Source organism: Quercus robur, chromosome 9 (assembly GCF_932294415.1).
Source record: "Quercus robur chromosome 9, dhQueRobu3.1, whole genome shotgun sequence".
NCBI lineage: Eukaryota > Viridiplantae > Streptophyta > Magnoliopsida > Fagales > Fagaceae > Quercus > Quercus robur.
In genome coordinates, this window is record NC_065542.1 from 53,214,315 (window position 1) to 53,225,957 (window position 11,643).

Here is an 11,643-nt window from a genome sequence, read left to right on the forward strand (position 1 = left end):
TAATAAACCATCTATAAATAGTTACAAAAGTGATTATTTTGTACAACCCAATTCAACTTTCAAGCTACCAATTGACATTCTTTCATTTGGTTTTCTCTTTTCTCGGTTCTCACCCTTAGAACCCACCAAATTCGAAGTAAAAAGCTCCTAAGATTGAGGGAGATGATGGAAATTATTTCTCATCTACTTGCAATTTCGGGAGTCTTAGTATTGGTGTCACTTTTATACAACCTTAGGAGGGTTAGAATTGTTAGTAACAAAAATAATGGTATCTTACCCCCAGAACCATCAGGTGCCTTACCAATCATAGGTCACATCCATAAATTTCTTGGCAAAATCCCAATGTTCCGAACCATGGCAGCCATGGCTGACAAACATGGTCCAACCTTCATGTTCCGATTCGGCATGAAACGTGCACTTGTGATTAGCAATCATGAGGCAGTCGAGGAGTGTTTCACTACAAACGACAAGGCTTTCGCATCTCGTCCAATGTCCAGCCATGGAAAGTACCTTGTTTACAACTATGCAGCATTTGGGTTTGCACCATATGGAACATATTGGCGAGAGATGAGAAAGCTAGTCATGATTGAACTCCTCTCTAGTCGCCACCTAGAGACTCTTAAAAGCATGAGAGTCTCTGAGGTTGACACTTTGGTTAAAGATTTGTACTCTCTTTGCAAAAGCAACAAGCACAACAACAACCAAGCTAAGGTGGTTATTAGTGACTGGATTGGACGCCTAAGCTTGAATATAATCACCAAAGTGATTGCAGGGAAGAGATATTTTGGTAATGATGGAACTGATGAAGAGGCACAACATATAGGGAAAATTATTAAAGATTTTATGTATGCAGCTGGGGTCCCAGTAATTTCGGATTTAATTCCATTTCTAAAATGGATTGATCTGTTTGGGCAAGTGAAATTCATGAAGCGTGTTGCAAAGGAATTTGATTCTCTAGTAGGAAGTTGGGTTGATGAACATACTACGAGAAGGGTCAATGGTGACGAGCCAAGTGACAAGTTGGACTTCATTGATGTGATGCTATCTAAGATTGAAGAGAACTCTATGTTTGGCCACACGCGTGAAACCATCGTCAAGGCAACAGCAACGGTATGTTTTTGTCTTATAAAGTGAAAGACATCCAATTTTACAATTTGTTAATTTGTGCCATTATAAGCGGTAGACATCTTTTGCCCTCTACTCCACATACACCCAATGTCGAGTTTTTTTTCACCTAAATATGACATCCATGTAGAGATTGTATGAGAGGAAATTATAATATACTAGCTAGCGAGATCACTAAAAAATTCCACTTAATTTAAAAGAGGCAAGTCTTCCACCTAGTACTCCCGTGCACACAGAACGGAATACAAAGCCCACATGTAGTAATTTTAGAACACATGTTGTGCTTGTGCCACACTAATACACAAGAGCCCAAACCAAGGCCCTTTATAAATGTAAACCTTAAACCCATAAAAAGAATATTCCTTAGTAAGTAACACGGAGGACAATAAAATACAACCCAAAATTACAAGAGGAAAAACCAATACCCTGGCTACTACTATTGAAACATCCTTCAACTAAAGTGATATTCTTTGTTTGTCCTAACCCCTAATTGGTAAATCTTTGAAACAAGCAGAGCTAGTACTTCATTCATAATGGACTAAAGAATTTTAGAAGTTGCACACCATAATTAATCAAGGTCCGAGTCCTGGTCCTAGTTCGACTTCTTGACATTGGTTCATTCCAATAATATCATAGTTATAAGTTATGAAATATATAATTTATTTTACTTATAAATTGCAGTGCACTAGAATGAAATTCTAATTCTAATTGTGGTCTCAATTACTTGTTGTAGATGCTCATCTTAGGTGGGTCAGACACTACATCTATTAACTTGACTTGGCTTCTGTCTTTATTATTAAACAACCAACATGCTTTAAAGCATGCCCAAGAAGAGCTCGATCTCAAAGTAGGAAGAGAAAGATGGGTGGAAGAGCATGATATAAATGACCTTGTTTACCTCCAAGCCATAATCAAGGAATCCCTGCGCTTATACCCACCAGTCCCTCTGTCTGTCCCACATGAGGCAATGGAAGATTGTCATGTATGTGACTACTACATTCCAAAAGGTACTCATTTGTTTGTAAATGTGTGGAAGTTGCATCGAGACCCAAGAGTTTGGGAGAACCCTGAAGAGTTTTTGCCAGAGAGGTTCCTCACAAGCCATGCAAATGTAGATGCCTCAGGTCGACATTTTGAGTTCATACCATTTGGTTCTGGGAGACGATCTTGCCCTGGTTCAAAATTTGCCTTTCAAGTGTCACACTTGACACTAGCTCGCTTGCTTCAAGGATTTGAGTTTCAAACACCATTGAATATGCCAGTGGACATGACTGAAGGCCTAAGCATTAACTTGCCCAGAGCAACTCCTCTTGAAGTTCTCCTCACTCCACGCCTTTCCTCCAAACTCTATCAAATCTAGACAAATATACAAACAATGCTTGCCCAAAGTATCTGTAGTGTGCACCTTATTTTGAAATTAGTTTGCCTTAACATCTTTCTATTTTTCTTGTTTGCAATAAATAAATTGGGTTTGCTTCATGAAATGCTATAAATTTTGAAGTTCACTTGGTGTGTAAAACATTAGTAAATGTTTAGACCCCCAATTTCAAAATAACCAACACAAGCTTATATCCAAACAATATATGTGCGGAATGATAAGTACAAGCTATACCCAAATAAACACTACCCTAAACCATAATTAATCACATCTACAACAGCAATTAAAAGGCAAGAGTAAGGGTTATAGAAATGCAAATACAAAAATAACACCAGCACGTGTTATCGAAAAGGAAACCGAAGAACTCAGCAAAAAACCTCTCCACTGCCCTCCAAGCGGTAAAATGATCTACTAGAAAATCAGTTGGGATATATGAATAGTAATAGACCCTCCAAGCCTAATCTACCAGATGCACCTAAGCCCTCCAAGCTTCTTGCTCCAACAAGATTAAGCCTAATCGTGTTTTCTCTAGCTTTCCAAATCCCGCAATAAGCCCATTGCATCAACCAAATGAATTGGTCATCTCTGAACTGCTTCCCAAGCACCAAATAACCTTCTCATTGATATGGGTATAGTGAGGTGAGGATTTGGCTAAGTATCCTCTTAAGGGTATGACAATGAAGAGGGTGAGAGTAGAGGAATTTGGAGAATCAAATGTCTAAGATTGTGGATGAGTCAATCTTGTTTTTCTCTATGGTTTATCTCTCAAAATTCTCTCTGGAAGCTCTCTACATTTTTTGGGTATAAGGGTATTTATAGTAGGTTATGTGAGGAATATGAAAAGCCTTTTTTTTTTCTGCAAAATATGGGGTTTTGGTGACTCATTTGCGACTGGGACAAGTTGCGAGTTTCAGTCGTGAAATAACTAACTAGCCAGACTATCCTTTTTGTCCTATAGTGCTCCAGCTGTCATGACTCTTCAACTTCCTACATGCTTCACACTTGTGGCACTTTGGCAAGTCATCAGTCGTGAAAATGCTCTTGATTGCACACACACTTGAATTCTTCACACTCACTCACACACAACCCTTACATGATTCCTACCTAAATATAAGGTATCTTTTTGCTGAATTACAAACGAATTTGGCACGGAATAAAGCCAACCCATGGTTGAATAAATTCAACTTTACAAATTTTATTAATTATAAAAATCTCATAAACTAATGTAATAATTAATAGATGTGATTGATGAAACTTTCCTTTCAATAACATAGTAATAAATAAATAAATGTTTATTTGCTTCTTCTTTTTTTTAATATAATTGGTGACACATTAGTTTGTATTTCTTCTCTACTATCAATGGGGACAAACAATTCAAATTTCAAAACATTCACAATATCAAGCCAAAGCAAAAATCAATCTTAGACCTATCTATATTTATAATATATCATATGCCAACTATATAATAAAATTTGGATATCACAAATTGTGTGGAGCCAAATGGATATACTCTCTTTGTCATGTGAACAAACTCTTTACTCTTTAGTTTTATTGAAAATGATCCTCTCGATTTGGAATGGATTCATTTTATAAAGTTGTTATTTACAACTATGTTTTTATGTTGACTTTAATTTCGTGTCAAATTTGATTGTATTTTTGTTCAATCATTTCTCTGTGTTTGTTGTGGGATTTAACGTAAGGATTGTGTGTGAGAGTTTGGTGAAGATCCATAAAGAAGGAGATTTCGCGAGTAGCTTGCGAGTGCCAACCCACGAAAAGCCATGTGAGAAGCACATGTTAGAATCTAAAAAGTCTCATGCTAAGCTAGATTTCATGAGTCACTTTATGGCTTAGGCCAAGTCGCGAGTAACCTGTGAAACTCATTGCCTGGAGCTCTTTAAAGTGTGTTTATCTCATACCATTATCAACCTTATATAAGCCCTCATTACCCACGAAATTGTAAAGAGTTTTTCCAAGGAACTTTTGAGAGAGAAAACCCTAGCTACACACTTGAGAGATAGAGATTGTATATCCATAATCATCTACACTATTTCTCTAAAGTTTTCCTCTACACGTACATCTCCATCTTAGCCCAAACATTTACCTCACCCAATCTAAGTGTCGAGAGAAGTTTTCGTGCATATGGGAAGTATTAGAAGAAGCCATCGATTGGCGGATGTAATTTGGAGCTAATTCTAGGACCGGATAACTAGTGAAGACATGGCTCCGTGAAGCCTATTGGTAGCTAGAACTTGGAGGGTTCAAGTACACTAAGTAGATTAGGCTTGAAGGGTTCTTTTTTGATATTTTTGTACTCCATTTATTCACTAGTCAATCAATTTCCGCCTGGAGGACCATAGAGAGGTTTTTCACCAAGTACTTCAATTTCCTCTTCGATAATACGTCTTAGTATTATCTTGTATTTGCATCTCTCTTCCCTTACTCTTTAAGCTTTATATTTGTTGTTGTTGCTTGTAGTTTTGGCTTAAAGAGTAGTTTTGGTTATTGCGTATCATTTACTCTTGTTCCGCACTTAAATAAGTTAGAATAAAAGCAATCAAACTATGTTTTTAAAATTTGGGGTCTAAATTAGTTATAGTATTTTACACTATTTAAGCCTTCACATTATATTGTTCAAATTAAATTTTACAAATCTAAAAAAAGTACAAAGTATCACATCATTACAATTTAAAATGACATGATAGTCTATACAATATTATATCTACAAAATAAAATTTTAATAGTGAAATAAATGAAATGGAGAAAACTTTATATGGAAAGGATTATGTTCCTTACTTTACATACTTAACATTGTCATACAATGTGCTTCGTCATGTGTCTCACTCTACAAGTATATTAAAATTACTAAGATAGTCTACTATATGTGATACAACATTAATAAAGTTTCAAAAATTCTAAAAATTAAAGTTCTATTACTACAATTGAATAGACCCCATATTTGAGCACCAAATTACAATTTATCATGTTATTTAATCAATTCATCAAATAGACATACTATGGTAGTATGGTGTGCTTCGTCATGTTTCTCACTCTAACACTATCATACAATGTACTTTTATGTAATCTATTAAAACAAATAAGTTCAATAAAGGATTCAAATCAAATTATAATTTTACTCTTATTTTGTTTCAAATGCTAGCTATTCTAATTAATGGTCTGTTTGGATTGAGGGGGAGGGAAAGGGAGTAGAGTAGAGTAAATTTAATACAAAATTAGCTTATTTTTAGCCAACACTACTCTACTCTCCCTCCTTCCTTCCTCTATCCAAACAGGCCATAAATTTTGCAAGAATTCTAATTTTGCACCTAGTGTCCCTATCAATCTATTTCAATTTTGCAAGCACTCTAGTTCAACAGAGAAGTTTATTACTCATATATTTCCAACTTATTTAAAATTCCATTTGAAACCATTTCCAGCCAATTTGAAACTACAACCTCAATTTGGCCATTCAAAAGGTTTTGGATGTATTCCAACCATTTTAGAAGTTTTGGAATATTTTGGAAATTTTAGAGATTTCAATAATATTTTGGCCAATTTGGTGGATTTGGGCATATTTCAATCATCCTAGAGGTTTTTGGAGGATATTTTTGTGATTTTGGAGGTTTATGGTGTATTTCATTCATCTTTTTGAAATTTCAAGGATATTTTTGTCACTTTGGAGGTTTATGGTTTATTTCATTTATCTTTTTGAAATTTCAAGGATATTTTAGTCATTTTAGAGGTTTTTGATATATTTCAATAATTATAAATGAATGTTTTGGCAAGTATTTTGACATTTAAAGTTTTTAATGATATTTCAATCATTTAGAAGGTTTTAGGTATATTTTGTCATATTGGAGGTTTTAAAACTATTTTGGTCATTTTGAAAGTTTTGTGTGTATTTTGATCCTTTTAAAGGTTTTATAGATATTTAGGTCATTTTGGAAGTTCTAGGTATATTTTGATTATTATCAATGTTTATGGAGGTATTTTGGTTGTTTAGAGGTTTTAGGAGTATTGGAAGGTTTTGATGTATCTAGGGCAATGTTGATTTTTTTTTAAAGGTGTATTTTGGCTATTTTAAAAGTTTCTAAAGTATTTTTGTCATTTTAGAAGTTTTAGAGTATTCAGCTATTGTTGTGGTGGTTGTGAATTTTGGTCATACATACATAATTGATTAGATAAAAATGTCTGTTGGGTTTTATCTTAAATAATTGGGTTGTATTGTATATGGGTAATTAATAGTATATAGTCTTTTTTAGCCAAAATGCAAAATTAACTCTTTAAATTTCACATTTTGTTAATTTAATCTTTTAAGTTTCAAATTTGTCATTTAAATTCTCTAACTTTCAAATATAATCAATTCAGTCATTCCTTAAATGCTGCAGACTACTAACCAAAACGACCACGTTTTGGATGATTTTTTTTGCTTTTAACTTCTCTTAATTAAAAAAAAAAAATTAAAAACGTTAATTACAAAAAAAAAAAAAAAAAAAAAAAAAAAAAAAAAAAACGTAAGGGTAACGACATCGTTCCCCAGCCCACTGGAAAAACAAAGCAAATCCCCAGCCCTGACCTGAGAAATTTGAGGAACTGAGGGAGAAAGAAAGTGGGCAAAAGAGAGAGACCGAGAGAGAAAGAGAGATCGGGAGAGGGGGAAGAGGGGGAAGAGGGACCGAGAAGGAGAAGGGAGATTTGCGGTGGCTCCGCTCCGCTCCGTCGGGCTAGGGTCTACTTGGCGGCTCAACACCGTCGAGCGAGGGTCTACTCGCGGTCCCTCTTCCTCTAGAGCCTCATCACTTCCCAACAAAACCTTCAGCTGCTTCAAGAATGGTGACCCTGTACACCCACACACACCATAGCACCATGGACTGTTGTACCTGTCAACCATGTTTTAAATAATTTTTGGATTTTTTTAAAAAATAACTAAATCTTTCAAACTATTTTATTAGTTGGGCAACTTTCCAAACTATTTGCATTTCTAACAAATCGAGTCTAATAGACTCGATTTTGCCCTTTGAAAATACGCTTGGAAATCGAGTGTGAGACACTCGAGTTTGAAACTCGAGTGTCTCACACTCGATTTCCAAGCGTATTTTCAAAGGGCAAAATCGAGTCTATTAGACTCGATTTGTTAGAAATGCAAATAGTTTGGAAAGTTGCCCAACTAATAAAATTGTTTCAGATTTATAGTTATTTTTTTTTTAAATCCTAATTTTTGGGATTCTAATATTGCCACTGATCTGGAAGTGTACTAGATTCTGATTTCTATGCTACTATATGGATTTTTTTTCAAAATAACTACAAAACCCAAACAATTTTATTAGTTAGCAACGTTTTCAAACTATTTAGGAAACTAACAACTCGAGTACGGGAGACTCGATTTCACTGTAGCAAATCGAGTACAAGAGAGTCGATTTCTTCAGGAAATCGAGTATAAGAGAGTCGATTTCACTGTTCATCATCTTCTTCGTTCGTTCTTTTTTTTTTTTCTCCATCTGCCGTCCCACACCTTCTTCCCAACCCCTAAAAAACCCAAGACAGCTTCCTTCTTCAACTATATCCATTTCTCAAAATCCCAAACCCAAATCACAATCAGAGCAGAAATGGGTTTGGATTTTGAGAAATAGATTTAGATGAGGGGTTTGGATTTTTGCTCCAATTGAGATCATGATTTGGGTTTGAGATTTTGAGAAATGGATATAGTTGAAGAAGGAAGCTGTCTTGGGTTTTTTGGGGGTTGGGAAGAAGGTGTGGGACGGCAGATGGAGAAAAAAAAAAAGAACGAACGAAGAAGATGATGAACAGTGAAATCGACTCTCTTATACTCGATTTCCTGAAGAAATTTGCTACAGTCAAATCGAGTCTCACATACTCGAGTTGTTAATTTCCTAAATAGTTTAAAAACGTTGCTAACTAATAAAAATGTTTGGGTTTTGTAGTTATTTTGAAAAAAAATCCCTACTATATAAATGAAAGAGAGTATTCATTTCTAGCATTTTCAACCTGCAAAGTTTTAAATTTTGGATATTCGTCTTGATTTGCTATGTGGGTCTAGTGTATTATAAGCTCACCGTCATTCAAAGCTTAGGAATTCTACTAATTTCCTGCCTTACAATACAGATTGTTATGGTACCTGCTTAGACCCCAACGTCAGATAACAAAAGAAAGGCCTTTTTTTTGTGTTGTGTATTTGATCAATGACCCGATCGGAAACTTTGTGGTGTTTTGATGTCATTTGGGGCAGATTGGAGGTTTGTACGGTGGTTTTGGAGTGTAATGGGTAACGGATTGAGGTGGTGACAGGCCAACAACAATGGGTCAGCTGTGTTTGTGTTGTTTTGGGATGAAACGGTTGTGGGTCTACAGGGTCTCTTCTCCCTCTCCATCTCTCTTCCCTCTCTTTCTTTACCCTCAATTCCTTAAATTTCTCGAATCACGGGCTGAGGATTTGTTTTGTTTTTCCAGTGGACTGGGGATCGACGTCATTGACTTAGTTTTTTCTTTTTTGGTAATTAACGTTTTTCGTTTTTTTTTTTTTTTTTAATTTAGAAATTTAAATAAATAAATAAAATCATCCAAAACTAAGAGCTGCACCTAACGGAAGGCCAATGGAGGACTAAATTGATTATACTGGAAGTTTAGAGGATTGAAATGACAAAACTAAAACTTAAAGGACTGAATTGACAAAAAGTAAGATTTAAAGGGTCAGTTTTGCATTAGAAAGAATTTACATTGGACTTATAGATCACCCATTAAAGAGGACTGCTATTAACAAGACTCGAACCTAAACCTTTTGGGCAAAATATTTGAGCCTTGCCAATTAAACCAACTCCCGTTGCCAATCCACCCCATTTATGTCAGTGCTTGAACTCATTTGTTTGCTGCCCCTACATTAGAGAAATTATAAAGTGTACTTTGGAGGACCACGACTCCAATGGCTTATGGTAATAGCAGTAATCCACTTCCCATCGACGCTAGCTAGACTAGCTCTTCTACTTTTTTTTTTTTTTTTTTTAATTGTAATTTATTTATTTCTGTACTAATATGAAAACTGCACTAGCTTGGCTTAAGAACAAAGAAGGTTTGTATTGGGTCCATAATAAGTTATTAACCAACCCCATCAACATTAATCTTAATATTTTTCTTTGATTAGGGTGTGTTTGAATACCGCTTATTTTACTGAATCTAAAAACTTATTACTGAAAGTACTGTAGATAAAGGTAAAAGTTAGTTGAAATAGTATAGTGAGACTCATGAATAGTAGCAAAAATAAGCTGAATAGTAAAATAATCTTAATTTTTCATCCCAATCCAAACGCACACTTAATGTATAGATATCGCTGGCTATAACAGCCAAGGTAGCCATATTGGACAATGGTCAAAATCTGCTAAAGTTTGACTCGTAAACCAAAAATTAGATCCAGTTAGCCTGAAGTTCATCGTCCAAATAATGACAAGGAGGAGCAAAGAGGTTGGGTTTGAAATAGGCTACATTGGTTTGGGCATATACCTTTATTTTAATTAAAAGATCAAACAAAATTGCCATGTTTCATTTTCTAATTTTAACAACTTTTGGCTACCTTTTTTTTCAATGATTCAAACTTTTATTTAAAATAAAAATTTTAAAAATATAACCTAAAATTATGTCATTTTAGTTGGCATTGTGGAAAATTGTCTAACAGAAGTAGACAATACGACTGCATTAACCTCCGGATGCAAATTTGAATGGTGAAATTGACAAAATTCAAACTTTGAACACCAAAATGATAATTGACCCAATCTTAGAGGATTTAGAATGAATTTTATCCTTTTATTATTTTGTGTGAATTTCAAAAATGTTATTAAAGTATTTTCTTTATTTTATATATGATTTTAATTAATTTGTATAATACTTGAGCATGATAGGATGATGGACCTTGCTAGGCTGCTAGGAAATGAATGCTAACCAAAGAATTTATTCTAGGCCTCGCCCAAGGGAGCTTAGGGAGGGAACTACTGCCACCCCATCTAGGACGCTGCATCTTATATGACTTTTCCCTTTTTTAATTAATACTTTTAATTTCACTACTAGATCTTTTTTATAAAAATAAAATAAAATAAAATAAAAGTGGGAGAAAAAGAAGTCAAATTTTTTTGTTAGGAAAAAAAAGAAGTTGAATTTGAACCACATTCATGAAACATCACAAAGAATACTATGGCTGCGTTTGTTTCACCTGAAAAGGATTTCATAAAATTATTTTACACTAGGTGGCGTGTTTGGTACCTACAGAAAATTGGGTCAAACGGAAATTATTTTACTCGTTGCCTGTAAAATAGCCCTTCTCACCCGTAAAACTATTCTCATTCTTGTTTTACCGTCAAATGATTTACACTTCTCACACACTCTCTCGAAGCTTCTCACACGCACTCGTCACAAACATCATTGGTACTCTCCAAGCTTAGTTGTGACCAAGCTCCACCCTCTCCCTCATGCCAATTTGAGCTCCACCCACAATTCGACGAGTGTCACCGATCCACCCACGATGAGAGCTCACAACTTCACCCCATGCAATAACAAGAGAGAGATGCAGCTCCACCCCACACATAGATGTCAGTTTGAGGTCCCCCCTCATGCTAGCGAAGCCTATCTCACCTCCAACATCTCCGATCCGTCACTCCCACGTCGCCGGCGAAACACTTCTCTCAAACCCACCCTTTACAATACCCGATCCACCCTAGACTGATCTCGTTCTCGACCCAACCAAGACCGATCTCATTACCGCCGTTGAAAATCGTCACTGCTGCTGAAGACTAATCTCGTTGACCCGATCTCCATCTCTTTCCCAATCTATCTCTCTTTCCCTCAATCTCTCAGTCTTTCTTCCTCCCTCTCTCTCAGTTTCACCGAGTTCAGCTTGTGAATGAATGGAGCTAATGGATTTTTGTTTTGTTAACTGTATATACTGAAATCTTCTATTATAAAATTTGTTTGGAAGCTGAGAAAATGTGAAAACTAATAGAAAATAGTATTTTTAGAAAACAACCAAACACCTGTAAACATTTTCTAAAACAATTTTCATAATGCAGCCAAATACTTGAAAATATTTTCTTTTCCCAAAAATATTTTCACCTAAAAATATTTTACATTGAAACAAACGC

General features: G+C 35.2%; 2 protein-coding genes and 1 long non-coding RNA gene across 3 annotated transcripts in view; 2 read left to right on the forward strand and 1 right to left on the reverse strand.

Moving 5' to 3' along the window:
* LOC126699078 (uncharacterized) overlaps nt 1–11,643 on the forward strand; it is a 96,043-nt gene that overhangs the window by 26,922 nt on the left and 57,478 nt on the right. The window lies entirely within an intron of this gene.
* LOC126699076 (uncharacterized) overlaps nt 1–11,643 on the reverse strand; it is a 108,007-nt gene that overhangs the window by 26,910 nt on the left and 69,454 nt on the right. The window lies entirely within an intron of this gene.
* Nucleotides 63–2,630, forward strand: LOC126699075 (cytochrome P450 CYP82D47-like). The gene is made up of 2 exons (XM_050396629.1): nt 63–1,110; nt 1,859–2,630. The coding sequence occupies exons 1-2, from the start codon at nt 163–165 to the stop codon at nt 2,483–2,485; spliced, it is 1,575 nt and encodes a 524-aa protein (XP_050252586.1). The 5' UTR covers nt 63–162; the 3' UTR covers nt 2,486–2,630.

Coding starts and splice junctions, on each gene's coding strand:
- LOC126699075 (XM_050396629.1), top strand. CDS start 163: ATGATGGAAATTATTTCTCATCTACTTGCAATTTCGGGAGTCTTAGTA. Junction 1,111..1,858: donor TCGTCAAGGCAACAGCAACG/GTATGTTTTTGT, acceptor TACTTGTTGTAG/ATGCTCATCTTAGGTGGGTC.